Source organism: Pimephales promelas, chromosome 16, assembly GCF_988280905.1.
Source record: "Pimephales promelas chromosome 16, fPimPro1.hap1.1, whole genome shotgun sequence".
Lineage (NCBI taxonomy): Eukaryota > Metazoa > Chordata > Actinopteri > Cypriniformes > Leuciscidae > Pimephales > Pimephales promelas.
This window is the reverse complement of record NC_142784.1, coordinates 12,603,881-12,619,278: the sequence shown is the minus strand read 5'-3', so window position 1 is coordinate 12,619,278 and position 15,398 is coordinate 12,603,881. Positions and strand designations below refer to the sequence as shown.

At 40.5% G+C, this 15,398-nt stretch overlaps 1 protein-coding gene across 1 annotated transcript in view; it reads right to left on the bottom strand.

Annotated features, from left to right (window-relative positions):
• The window catches only part of LOC120478939 (uncharacterized), an 85,630-nt gene that overhangs the window by 46,979 nt on the left and 23,253 nt on the right, over positions 1 to 15,398 (bottom strand). Inside the window, exons 15-16 of the mRNA XM_089121009.1 lie at positions 10,460 to 10,903; positions 6,628 to 7,071 (exon numbers count right to left, since the gene is read on the bottom strand). Coding sequence (XP_088977135.1) covers positions 6,628 to 7,071; positions 10,460 to 10,903 — 888 coding nt within the window. The remainder of the gene's footprint in view (positions 1 to 6,627; positions 7,072 to 10,459; positions 10,904 to 15,398) is intronic.

Below are 15,398 nucleotides of genomic sequence, written 5' to 3'. Positions count from 1 at the left end.
TTACACTAGTTACATTACTTTTCCATTACACCTCCAAAAAATTGGTAATTGCATAATTTTTGCAGTCTGTGAATCCATGAAAGTTACAAATAAACGAAGAGTACAACTGGCTCAAACTGATGACAAGGGACACTTTTTTAAAATAACTTCTGTTATTTAATAAAGCAGCAACAGTAAAAATAAAACAAAGTCTGTATTTTCAGCCGCTATTGCCACATGTCTGTCCTGTCATATGTAGCACATGTGGTGTTTTATGTTCCCTTCTCTGTCTTGACTCCTCCTTCCTTGTTATCTGATTATTGGTTAATTTGTCCCCCCTGTTTTCCTCGTTAAGCCTAGTTCACACTACATGATTTTAAAACGTCGGGCTGAACTGTGCGGTTCACACTACAAAACTTGCTCTCAGTGAAATCAAGAGTGTTCAAGTTTTTAGCTGTTCACACCACACAACACAACGTGATTGATCCACAACAGGAGGTAACTCACTACACGAGTTGACAACGCACTACATAGAGATACAACCACGATCGGATGATAAGAGCAAATCATTTGTGACTCAATGAGAGCTAGTACTATGCTACGGTCTAAATCCTGAAAATAATCAAATAAATAACGAGTTGACAACAACTCTGTCACTCAACGATTTTATCTTGTCTACAAACCACGTTTTGTCACGAAAAACACGCAGTAAATAAATAAATATTGTGCCAATTATACCCAGTGAAGAAGAGAACACAACACGTGAATATGGACGTCAGACAGAAACTAGTGCAGCACACTGTTTGCGCTACGATCTTCTCTGAGGAAAAAAAAAGCAAAAAAAAAAAGAGAAGATTTACCTCGTGTCCCCAACCTATGCGTTGCTATGATTGGCTGTACCCATGACATCACTTTGAGTCGCGCGACGGCTCTGGATATCTAGCAGGCTAGATATTTTTCTGGGCTCGGCGACGAGTCTGTGAGGCATCTGCGAGCGTTTTCGCTGCGTTGTTGGCTCTTTCATACTAACAGATTGGCAAGCGTTCATCGTCCGCTAATCCCCCGCGATTTGCACGCAATAACACCCTGACCTGTCGGCGACTCAACAATTTGCAAATCGGGCATAAATCAGGCTTAAAATCCTGTAGTGTGAACTTGGCATTACCCTCCTTGTTTGCTCCCCTATTTAGTCTCCCTGTGTTTGTAGTCCTGTGCTGGTTCGTCGTTATCATGTTCCTCGTGTTTCCTGCTGAACCTAATTTTGTCTGTCTGTTTTGGTCGTTAATTTTTGTATTTATATGTACTTTATTAAATCCTCTTCCTGCACTTGAGTCCTCCATCCTTTCCACTATCCAGCCATGACAGAATGAACCAGTCATGATGAGGACTCAGTGGAAGACTTTGGGTCAACCACCAGTGATGATGATTGACTGCTCGCACTATGACCGGATCATCAGGTCACGAGGAACGCTCTTAAGGAACTCTTTAATTATGACCTGATGTGTTGGAGATGGAAGTGCTTAGAGCTTTTGACTTTTGGGCTTTTATTAACGTTTTAGACCCACAAGGGAAACCTCCGGTGTGGCAACAGGCAGCACCTCCGGTGGCCATTAATACCACACCGCCATTCATTGGCGCAGGAGGAGGAGGACCCCTATACGCTTTATTCACGGCAGCGCCATCTTTGATTTTTAATGAGAATGAAAGCGAGGCTGTGAGGGATAGTCATGCATCTCTTCAATGGGCTGTACTGTTATTTAATGTGTTTTCGGATTGTTCTGCTCATGAAACACTGGAAATTTATCTTTCCAAGAAATTTCAGTTGACAAAAAACTCCCGACAATGTAAGCTGTGGAAAAGTGTAAGTATCTAGCAGTTTTATTCAGCTTTTTACAGTGGATGCCATTGGAAACACGGTAAGTCTATCCCTCACAGCCTCACTTTCATACCTGTCATGGCGCTGCTCTGAATAAGGTGTATGGCCTTGAAGGATCCGACCTTAGCGGTCCAGAGTCTGGTGGACCCGAGACGGAGAAGAAAGGCCTCTTCAACGACTTGTCCGGTGGCTCTTGATCCGGAGACCATCCCAGAGGGGACTGCCATCCCTGACGTGCTGCCCAGGCGCCTTGCTCTGCCCGCACCGTTCCAGACACCCTGTTCTGCCGGCGCCACCCCAGCGAACTTTCATGTCTGCCTTGCCAGAGACTGTTCACGTCACGGCCAGTGTCTGCTGATGCTGAGCCGGAGACAGTGTCTGCTGTTGCTGAGCCGGAGACAGTGTCTGTTGTACCTGAGCCTCCGCCATGGCTGCCTGAGGGAAAGTCTCCACCACACTGGTCTGTCCCTCTTGCCCCTCCTTAAAGAGCCCCTATCATAGCATTTGAAACGTTCCTATTTTTGTTTTAGGAGTTCCCAAAAACAGTTTAACGTGCATGCAAGGATAAAAAACACTTTATTTGTCTTATAATATGCATTTATTTTTAACTGATTTGCTCAACGACTCCCAAATGATTCGTTCGATGATTTATTTTCCCAAACACCTCCTTTGAGTGACGCGAATCTGCGGCGATTGGTCAAATGACCCAGTCAGTTGTAATTGGTAAACCGTAGGCAGAGACTGTCGGCAACGGAAAGCCCATAACCAGGATTATAGCTCGTCAAGTGTTGAAAATTGTATATAGTGTTTAAACAAACATGTCAGAAAAAGTGCACTTTCCACACAGTCCCTTACTCGCGTCTCAGTCAAGAGCGAGCTTTCCCGCCGAAACTCACATTGCGGCGGCTTTTGAGGGACAGTGCTTATTATATAGAGCGAAGTCATATTTGGCTAAGTCGTTTAGGAGGTAATTGCCATTTTTCAATGGATGTCTGGTGAATATCAAAAACAAAACTAACTTTATCCCGCTTAGAAGGTGCGCGGAGTGTACACAACACAATATAACTATATTGTGCATGCTACAGAAAACATAACAGCAAACATTATTAATATTGCTTACAGATTGTGATTCGGAGGAGGACGAACCTGATCCATATACACTGGATACTGAGGCCTCCTTCAGGCACAACCGGCTTGCGAATCAACACATTTGAATTTATTTATGTTTTTGAATTTTGAATGATTCGTCATTAAAATGATGAGAACACAAGGTTCGGGCTATACTGTTGTGGTATCTTTGCAAATATAAACTCTAACTACTGATTCTTCACATGCTTGTCCCTGGGCAATGAAAACAAGTGGCTGAACTGTATTTGAATGTGTTCTAGACGTCACTTCAAGTTTACACTTCCGTATGCGCGCACAGTTGTTGGGAGCGGTCAATAACCTCTCTACGTCACGATGTAACAGCTAATGACTCGTTTCAAAAACAATTCATTTTATAGACTCAGAGTCGACTCTCACTTTTGAAAGACAATAACTTTATATATGGAGCACTCTCAGATATAAATCTTTGCAGGATGTTTTCATTCCCTCAGAGCTATATCCACACCATATGAACAGTCATTTTCAAAAAATCCAAGATAGGTGCTCTTTAATGTCCCTGGTCTGTGTGGTCTATATAAAACATAACTGCAATGCTTGGGTCTGAATTCCTCATTATTATAGCTCCACAGGCCCCTTTTCTACCCCTTTTCTGATGTGCGTCTTTGAGCGACTCGTTTCAATGCGTCCCCTTTAAATAAAAAGGAGATGCATCATACCCCGCCCGCTCTCCAGGTCGATGAGTTCACGGTCAGTTCAACTCCCCGTGTTCGGCCATTATTGTAGTTTGATTAGAGATATACGATTATATATGATACCTTCAAAGAACATTTTTATTCACACTTTAATAAAATGTCAACAACAGAAGACTTGTCCATCAAGCCTTACATATTCGAGCCAGAGTGAGCGAGTTGATAAAGATGACGACGAACCTGCAGAACAACCACTTCTTCATATGGATATATTGGTATGTGAGTTAACTGTTTTGTGTTATTAGTGAAAGTCGACTATTTCTCTTGTTAAAACAAGCACACTAACAAGATAAATGACTACGGTCTAATCTTACCACACAAAAAAAATCTGTATTGACAATATGATATGTTTAGAAAAGCATCAGAAAACACAGCAGCTAAATGACCATTGATGAAACTCAAGAACAATAATACTGCAGACGTGTAACGTTACTTCAAAACAAAAACAAAGAAAGACAAAGGTACTGCTAAACCATGACCAACATGTGTTTTAAGAAAGTAAAGTACTTTATTTTTATTAACGATATTTACAGCTTATCGAAATGCTCTGTTCGTCGTCTCCAAAGATAGAAGGAATTTACCTCTCATTCAGACGAAGTCAATCGGCAAACCCTTCTGTATAACGTTACTGGCGGAGGTTGTTGAAGTGGGAATCCTTGAAGTGCTTCAGGTCACTAACGTACATCCAACAACTGAACATTTTGACTTGCCCTCTCGTAACTTCTGCATCATTGAGCTCGGACTACAAAATCGGAGCGAGAAATAATAATGGCGGATTGCTGGAAGTGTTGGACCGGTAGTCAGTGTCCTTATTTGGCAGTTCCGCTGCAAATACGGTGACGCACTTGCTCAAAAAACGTCAAAGACATTTCATGAAAAATATGACCAAAACAGAATATAAAGATATAAACGAATCACCTGAAGAGAATAATTTCATCTTTTCTGTACTTATAAACACTTAAAAAAGTGGATTTTGCATGATCCCCTTTAAGGAGGGGGTAATGTCACATGTCTGTTCTGTCATATGTAGCACATGTGGGCTTTTGTGTTCCTGTCTCTAGGCGTTTCTCAATACCAAGTACGCAGACTTCGGACTTGCGTCCTTGGTAGTTCAGACTTGCCAAGTTCGACTCAGGAGAACAAACTCCCGAGGATGCGAGGACGCAAGTCCGGTTCTTCTGCAAATGGAACAGAGCGTACTTGATCGCGTCACTCAGCATGCTCTGGCTACTCTCCGGATATCTCTTTATATAGCTAGCCTATATTTTAGGCAACAATAAGACGAAATTTGCTACAAATCTGCATCTTTTCGTCAACGATAAAACGAAATATGTTATAAAACACCACTCTGACTCTTTTCATTAACAAAAAAACGACATATTAGCCTAATGACCATGTGGTTCAGGCAACGCAATTCTCTTCACTGCATAGCTATATTTATAACAAAATGAACATCATGAACAAATGATCTTTTTGTTTTCATTTTAGAAATATGAAACATTGATTTTTATTGACATTTATCAAACAGAGACGGGGTTAAGTCATTTTATTTTATTGCTCATATAGTGAAGATAATATATATAAAAAAAATGTTGTTAAAGTTAAATAAATAGCCATAAATTTATGAAACCTCAAAAACTTTTTTTTTTTTTGCCATGAAACTTTTTTTTTTTTTTGCCATGGAACATACTATAGTTTAATGAGACCAAAGATAGACTTACAAGGCGAATTATTATACGTCAATGTTTATCTCAATACATGGCTCTGCACTAGACTAGAGAGATCAGAGCCGGCGGCAAACGTCAGAAGCACTAGCCGAGGATAAGCTGTTCCAGTCGGGGTTCATCTCGCTGAGTGTCCGCTGAAGGCTTGGATGTAAGAACTCCGAAAACATCTGATGCATTTTTCAGATAGGCGCTATCTTTATAAATAAACTACAGATTTGAGATTTAAACAACCGCATTCTCGCCTGAAACACTCTTAACATTACATTTCATGACTCAATAACAGTAGTATTTTGATATTTCGTGGATTTTCTCCTTTCCTATTAACGCTTGCTGGTTGGTGCGAGGTGCATTCTGGGTTACCTGGCTATCTCAAGTCCACACAAGTCACCTCTCGATGCATCCTCGGTAAACGGGGCGGATCAAGAACACATCCGGGGATTTGAAGTGGACTTGGCTTGATGTGAACTTTGAATTGGAACAGTACTTGGGCAGTGACTGATGACATTTCACAAGTCCACAAGAACACAAGTACAGACAAGTACGCATGAGAAACGGCTTCTGTCTTTACTTGTCCTTCCTTGTTATCTGATTATTGGTTAATTTTCCCCACCTGTTTCCCTCGTTACCCTCCTTATTTGCTCCCCTATTTAGTTTCCCTGTGTTTGTAGTCCTGTGCTGGTTTGTTGTTATTATGTTCCTTGTGTTTCCTGCTAGACCTGATTTTTTCTTTGTCTGTTTTTGGTTGTTGGTTTTTGTATTTATATTTACTTTATTAAATCGTCTTCCCACACTTGAGTCCTCCATCCTTTCCACTATCCAGACGTGACAGCTATATAATGTAGGCTACTCCGTCTTCAGACAAAGCCAGTTTGCAGCTTTGGTGAAGTCATGAGCGCACACACACAACAACGATTATGAAAATTGATAGGGATGATTGGATTTTTGTAATTTCAAATCATTAGAAATTGTGACAAAAAAATAAATGTTATTAGTTCTAGTCACTAGAAAAAATAATATTACTGTAATGCATTACTAGTAGCCTTAAGTTATTGCCCAACACTGCACAAGTCTGAACAACTAGAAGTTAGTTAGGGCTAATCAGACTTACTCAAATTACACCAATACCTCTTTATGTAGCACTGAATACAATAATCCATCAAGATTGGTGTGTTCCTCATGAGAGTCTCACCTGAGCTGTGAGATGTAGGGCAGACACTGGAGGAATCCCCTCACTTCACTCTCTTCATCTGTCCAGTCTATCAGCTTTACTGGTTTCTTCTCTGTCTGCAGTTTCAGCACTTCTAGGAGGATGGAGATCTTTCTCTCTGAGAGCTTTATTCTCCAGACTGCAGGAGCTGACTGATAAACTGGCTGTAATGCTGGAAGGACACTCCTGCCTGTTTGAGTCTCATAGTCCTTCACACGTGAACACAGATCCAGCAGGAAATCACAGTGTCCAACCTGATAGTACTCATCATCATCATACCAGAGAAATGATCTGTAGCTGCACACAGATGTTAAAAGCTCAATGTAATTCTCTCCTGTAGTTGTAACACACTTCGAAGCTGCAAGAGTCAGATTCAGCAGAAACTGGGCAGCAGATTGCTTCATCTCAAAAGCATCTTCATGAATTCTGTGGACAGAGACACAATAAGAATGTTAATGTCCAGATATGGATGTGATCCACAATATATATTTGGTTTATCTGTCTTTCAAATACAATTATAAATGTATTTTAAGAATTAAGCTTTTCTGAAAATGTATTTTGTGTTTCAGGTTTCTAAAAATTAAACTGACTTTCATGGGTGTGTGCAGGACACACAGAAGAATAAAGTTCCAACACAAAGTTTACTGATCCAAACAGGCAGTAGCGTAACACACACAAGTATAACGGTGACCGGACAAACTCAAAGGGAACAGACATGAACTAATATACAAAAGATAATGAGGTGCACAGATAAATAAAACTAATGAATGAACAATGAATTTAATTAATTTCTTTGAGACATTCTTTCGAAATAAGTTAAGCCATTGAATCAATTATTATGAAGGTAAAACTGCGCCGCCAGACAGTTTTTACACTGTGTTTGTCTGCTGACTATCATGACAGTAAATGCTTTATGTAGAGCTTCATTAAAGTCAAGTGCAGATTGTACTGTGTATGATCACATCAGTAATCAGATTCACATGCACTTTACAAGAGCTTCCCTCAATCATTGTCATGGACTCTCTAAAAGTTACCGACAAGGCCAAAATGCTTGATTGCTTTAATGAACATTTCATAGCCTCAGGATTTTTATTTGAGTCATTCAGTCCACAACATGAGTGTTCCTCTACAGTTGAGACTGTTAGTCTTGACCCTCCTAGTCTGTCTTTTAGTTTCACTCCTATCAAAGTCTCAGACGTAAATAAAGCCCTCAAGCATTTGGACACAACCAAATTTGCAGGCCCTGACAAACTGGAACCCTACTTTTTAAAGCTAGCAGGAAATGTTATTGATGTGCCCTTAACTACTATTTTTAATCTGTGTTTGAATACAAATGTCATTCCTCTCATCTGGAAATCAGCCTTAGTTTTCCCCCTGCTAGTGACCCTACCATATTAAATAACTACAGACCAATCTCTAAACTGTCTGTCCTGGTCAAGATTATAGTTGTCAGTAAATCCGTTGTCAGTGATACTATAAATCCGTTGTCAGTGATACTGTAAGTTAAAGAACTTTTTACAGTCATAGTGTGTTGTCTGACTTCCAATCTGGTTTTAGAAAAGTGCATAGTACAACATGCCAGCTCTTAAGGTTTTAAATGACTTTGTTGAATCCATGGATAATAAACAGCATTGTGCAGACATTTTTATTGACCTTTCAAAGGCATTTGATACAGTGGACCACATAGTGCTTAAACAGAGACTGTATAGAGCAGGGCTTTGTTAGAAAACGTCTCAGGTTACGTATGTAACCCTGGTTCCCTGAGAGGGAACGAGATGCTGCATTTGAGACGCGGTGGGAACGCCCTGCGTGATTACGTCATGAAGCACATGTAAAATCAGTCCAATGGAAACCCGAAACGTCATAGGCGGGTGACGTCATAGGCCAGGAAACTATAAAGCACCCCTGAAATCAGACCGCACCAGCTTCTGAAAAAACCTGAAGCAAGTGAATCAGGGCATGCAGGAAGTATGACAGGCAAACGTAGCATCTCATTCCCTCTCAGGGAACCAGGGTTACATACGTAACCTGAGACGTTCCCTTTCAAGGGAACTTTGAGCTGCGTTTGAGATGCGGTGGGAACCCCATACCCACTACGCCACATGTGTCAAACTCAAGGCCTGCAGGCCGTATCCGGCCCGCCCTGTCGTTTTATGTGGCTCACGCAAGCTCAAAAGGTATATGATTGTCTTGAAATAAAGTATGCTTACAGCGGTCATTGACCAAAAACTACATCTCCCACAATGCATGCCGATTTTGTAACCCGCGAAATGAAGGCATCGTGCCACTAGATAGCAGTGTTTCCATATCTTAACGGTGGAATCGAGAAGAGCTAAATAACCCAAATTGTAAATTTGTCAACTAAAATGTCCAAAAAGAGAAAAATTTATGCAGAGGGGAGGCAATTTAAAGAACGATAGGAAAGTGAATACATGTTTGTACTTCAAGAAGAAAAACCGGTATGTCTTCTGTGTGGCGAGGATGTGTCAGTGATGAAGGAATGCAATTTACGTCGGCATTTTGACACCAAACATGGAACGAAGTATTCTAACTCTAGTCTCCAAGAAAAAATCTAATTGTTCAAGAATTGAAAGGCAGACTACAACGGCAGCAAAATATGTTCACGAAAGTCACAGCAAAAAATAATGCCGCTGTGAAAGCTAGCTTTATTGTGGCTGAAGAAATCGCTCGCGCTTCCAAGTGTTTTTCAGAAGAAGCATTTTTGAAGAGGAGTATGCTAAAGGTATGTGAGCAGGTGTGCCCCGACCAGATACAGAATTTAAAAAATGTCAGTTTTTCAAGAAACAACATCGCAGACCGAGTTAAGGAACTGGCAGGCAATATGACAACACAGCTGGCCGAAGAGACACGCAGTTACCAGACTTTTTCATTAGCTGTTTATAAAAAGTACAGACAATATGGATACAGCGCTTTATAAGAGACGTGAAAGCAGACTTCACTATCAGTGAGGAGCTCTTGGATGTAGTTGCAATGCATGGGACGATGAAGGGGAAGGACATTTTTGATGCAGTGGAGATGTCGTAAGTAAAACTAAATTACCTTGGTGGAATTAACTACCGATGGCGCACCTGCGATGAGTGGAGAAAAAGCAGGCTTGGTTGGACTAGTGAAGGAGAAAATGCAAAAAAGCAACTGCCACACACCTCTGATAACTTATTATTGCATTATACACCAAGAAGCTCTGTGTGGAAAGGTTCTGGAACTGGATGATCTAATGAGCACAGTCGTGAAAACAATGAACTTCATTCGAGCATTTTTGAGCTTAGAGAAGAAATTGCACTTTTTATACACAGTAAAGGAAAGCCTTTGCATGAACTGTCTGACCCAAACTGGCTGTGTGACTTCGCTATGTTGTGTGACCGAGCTGAGCATCTCGCCCGTCTGAATCAGAGGTTGCAGGGACGCAAAAAAGTAATCACGGAGATGTCCTACATGATCAGAGCTTTCCAGCGTAAACTGCACATGTGGAAGTCCCAACTGGAACCGGATAATGAGCGCACACACAAACAACAACGATTATGAAAATTGATAGGGATGATTGGATTTTTGTAATTTCAAATCATTAGAAATTGTGACAAAAAAATAAATGTTATTAGTTCTAGTCACTAGAAAAAATAATATTACTGTAATGCATTACTAGTAGCCTTAAGTTATTGCCCAACACTGCACAAGTCTGAACAACTAGAAGTTAGTTAGGGCTAATCAGACTTACTCAAATTACACCAATACCTCTTTATGTAGCACTGAATACAATAATCCATCAAGATTGGTGTGTTCCTCATAAGAGTCTCACCTGAGCTGTGAGATGTAGGGCAGACACTGGAGGAATCCCCTCACTTCACTCTCTTCATCTGTCCAGTCTATCAGATCTACTGGTTTCTTCTCTGTCTGCAGTTTCAGCACTTCTAGGAGGATGGAGATCTTTCTCTCTGAGAGCTTTATTCTCCAGACTGCAGGAGCTGACTGATAAACTGGCTGTAATGCTGGAAGGACACTCCTGCCTGTTTGAGTCTCATAGTCCTTCACACGTGAACACAGATCCAGCAGGAAATCACAGTGTCCAACCTGATAGTACTCATCATCATCATACCAGAGAAATGATCTGTAGCTGCACACAGATGTTAAAAGCTCAATGTAATTCTCTCCTGTAGTTGTAACACACTTCGAAGCTGCAAGAGTCAGATTCAGCAGAAACTGGGCAGCAGATTCGTTCATCTCAAAAGCATCTTCATGAATTCTGTGGACAGAGACACAATAAGAATGTTAATGTCCAGATATGGATGTGATCCACAATATATATTTGGTTTATCTGTCTTTCAAATACAATTATAAATGTATTTTAAGAATTAAGCTTTTCTGAAAATGTATTTTGTGTTTCAGGTTTCTAAAAATTAAACTGACTTTCATGGGTGTGTGCAGGACACACAGAAGAATAAAGTTCCAACACAAAGTTTACTGATCCAAACAGGCAGTAGCGTAACACACACAAGTATAACGGTGACCGGACAAACTCAAAGGGAACAGACATGAACTAATATACAAAAGATAATGAGGTGCACAGATAAATAAAACTAATGAATGAACAATGAATTTAATTAATTTCTTTGAGACATTCTTTCGAAATAAGTTAAGCCATTGAATCAATTATTATGAAGGTAAAACTGCGCCGCCAGACAGTTTTTACACTGTGTTTGTCTGCTGACTATCATGACAGTAAATGCTTTATGTAGAGCTTCATTAAAGTCAAGTGCAGATTGTACTGTGTATGATCACATCAGTAATCAGATTCACATGCACTTTACAAGAGCTTCCCTCAATCATTGTCATGGACTCTCTAAAAGTTACCGACAAGGCCAAAATGCTTGATTGCTTTAATGAACATTTCATAGCCTCAGGATTTTTATTTGAGTCATTCAGTCCACAACATGAGTGTTCCTCTACAGTTGAGACTGTTAGTCTTGACCCTCCTAGTCTGTCTTTTAGTTTCACTCCTATCAAAGTCTCAGACGTAAATAAAGCCCTCAAGCATTTGGACACAACCAAATTTGCAGGCCCTGACAAACTGGAACCCTACTTTTTAAAGCTAGCAGGAAATGTTATTGATGTGCCCTTAACTACTATTTTTAATCTGTGTTAGAATACAAATGTCATTCCTCTCATCTGGAAATCAGCCTTAGTTTTCCCCTGCTAGTGACCCTACCATATTAAATAACTACAGACCAATCTCTAAACTGTCTGTCCTGGTCAAGATTATAGAATCCGTTGTCAGTGATACTGTAAGTTAAAGAACTTTTTACAGTCATAGTGTGTTGTCTGACTTCCAATCTGGTTTTAGAAAAGTGCATAGTACAACATGCCAGCTCTTAAGGTTTTAAATGACTTTGTTGAATCCATGGATAATAAACAGCATTGTGCAGACATTTTTATTGACCTTTCAAAGGCATTTGATACAGTGGACCACATAGTGCTTAAACAGAGACTGTATAGAGCAGGGCTTTGTTAGAAAACGTCTCAGGTTACGTATGTAACCCTGGTTCCCTGAGAGGGAACGAGATGCTGCATTTGAGACGCGGTGGGAACGCCCTGCGTGATTACGTCATGAAGCACATGTAAAATCAGTCCAATGGAAACCCGAAACGTCATAGGCGGGTGACGTCATAGGCCAGGAAACTATAAAGCACCCCTGAAATCAGACCGCACCAGCTTCTGAAAAAACCTGAAGCAAGTGAATCAGGGCATGCAGGAAGTATGACAGGCAAACGTAGCATCTCATTCCCTCTCAGGGAACCAGGGTTACATACGTAACCTGAGACGTTCCCTTTCAAGGGAACTTTGAGCTGCGTTTGAGATGCGGTGGGAACCCCATACCCACTACGCCACATGTGTCAAACTCAAGGCCTGCAGGCCGTATCCGGCCCGCCCTGTCGTTTTATGTGGCACACGCAAGCTCAAAAGGTATATGATTGTCTTGAAATAAAGTATGCTTACAGCGGTCATTGACCAAAAACTACATCTCCCACAATGCATGCCGATTTTGTAACCCGCGAAATGAAGGCATCGTGCCACTAGATAGCAGTGTTTCCATATCTTAACGGTGGAATCGAGAAGAGCTAAATAACCCAAATTGTAAATTTGTCAACTAAAATGTCCAAAAAGAGAAAAATTGATGCAGAGGGGAGGCAATTTAAAGAACGATGGGAAAGTGAATACATGTTTGTACTTCAAGAAGAAAAACCGGTATGTCTTCTGTGTGGCGAGGCTGTGTCAGTGATGAAGGAATGCAATTTACGTCGGCATTTTGACACCAAACATGGAACGAAGTATTCTAACTCTAGTCTCCAAGAAAAAATCTAATTGTTCAAGAATTGAAAGGCAGACTACAACGGCAGCAAAATATGTTCACGAAAGTCACAGCAAAAAATAATGCCGCTGTGAAAGCTAGCTTTATTGTGGCTGAAGAAATCGCTCGCGCTTCCAAGTGTTTTTCAGAAGAAGCATTTTTGAAGAGGAGTATGCTAAAGGTATGTGAGCAGGTGTGCCCCGACCAGATACAGAATTTAAAAAATGTCAGTTTTTCAAGAAACAACATCGCAGACCGAGTTAAGGAACTGGCAGGCAATATGACAACACAGCTGGCCGAAGAGACACACAGTTACCAGACTTTTTCATTAGCTGTTTATAAAAAGTACAGACAATATGGATACAGCGCTTTATAAGAGACGTGAAAGCAGACTTCACTATCAGTGAGGAGCTCTTGGATGTAGTTGCAATGCATGGGACGATGAAGGGGAAGGACATTTTTGATGCAGTGGAGATGTCGTAAGTAAAACTAAATTACCTTGGTGGGATTAACTACCGATGGCGCACCTGCGATGTGTGGAGAAAAAGCAGGCTTGGTTGGACTAGTGAAGGAGAAAATGCAAAAAAGCAACCTCTGATAACTTATTATTGCATTCTCCACCAAGAAGCTCTGTGTGGAAAGGTTCTGGAACTGGATGATATAATGAGCACAGTCGTGAAAACAATGAACTTCATTCGAGCATTTTTGAGCTTAGAGAAGAAATTGCACTTTTTATGCACAGTAAAGGAAAGCCTTTGCATGAACTGTCTGATCCAAACTGGCTGTGTGACTTCGCTATGTTGTGTGACCGAGCTGAGCATCTCGCCCATCTGAATCAGAGGTTGCAGGGACGCAAAAAAGTCATCACGGAGATGTCCGACATGATCACAGCTTTCCAGCGTAAACTGCACATGTGGAAGTCCCAACTGGAACAGGATAATATTGCCCACTTTCCTGTCTGTCAGTGCATCTCCGCCTCAGTCTCTGATGCTTTTTCATGCACTCGGTTGGCTTGGCTACCAAAGTGAACAGGTTAATTAATGAATTTGATCGGCGCATCTCTGACTTTAAAACACAGCACCCAGGCTTTGCTATCTTTGCCGATCCTTTCAACGCTGACGTCAACAGTGCACCGCATCTCCTTCAGATGGAGTTAATATTGCTCTCAAAGCAATAGTGCCCTGAGAGCAAAGTTCCAGGATGTTGCAACACAGGACTTTTACCACCTACTGCCCCCTGAATTGATGCCACAGCTTCGGCTTAATGCTGCCCGCATTCTGTTCATGTTTGGGAGCACCTACTTGTGCGAACAGATGTTATCAATAATGAATCTAAACAAGACCAAGCACAGATCACGCATCAACGATGACAACCTCTACACTGTTTTAAGGATTGCTACAGCACAAGACCTAAATCCAGACATTGACCAACTGACCAGAAGAAAAGGGTGTCAGACATCCAGCCAGAAGACAAATATGTAAGCATTTTTATAAATCTGAATTGCACACACACACACACACACACACACATATATATATATATATATATATATATATATATATATATATAAAATGTTTCACCAGAATAAGTACTGTGTAATAATGTGTGAAATGTAATGGTTGAGCTTGCATTTTGATTTGTGTTTGTTATTTTCAGAACACGAAATGGATAGGATCTGAATAAAATGAAAGGATCTTTGGTATGTTGAGGTCAAGCAGCATCACCTCATCAACTTCACTCAGAACTTGACCAATACAGTTGTGAACTGAGACAACCCCTATTGCCATTTTGAGTTAATTACACATACCACTTTGTGTATGAAGCAATGTTCCGTGTGTTTACAGGTGTATGTGTAAATGCAGCAAAATGTTTACTGTAATCAAAACCATATCTCATTATTTGGATTGAATATGCCCTCTGCAAGGCTTTTTTTGTAAACATCCGTCACACATGGTTTTAGCCTCTCACACTTACTGTATGTGTTGGACCATAGTTCTTCCCCTTGTGAGCTTTAATTATAAGGTTCTATCTCCACTTTTGGTCGAAATTGAGTTTGACATAATCTGATCCATTAGGTGTTTATTAATGCCTGTGTGGTGTTATTTTTGTTAAAAAAAGATTAATAGATAAAGCTATAATAGAAGATTATACTACATAACAGTTTTGCCAGCTGGGATGTAAAAACTTTGATGCTCAATATCTCAGAACTACCCTAAACGGAGATAGAACCTTATAATTCTAAGCTCACGCCCTCTCAACTGTGACAAAGTTTTGAACAAATTTGATTTAATAACTTGTGTTTGATGCTATTTGTCTTTGTTATTCACTTGAAAAGTATGATAACCTTAACCTGATAAATTAAAGGGATTTATGTTCTAATAACACTAATAAT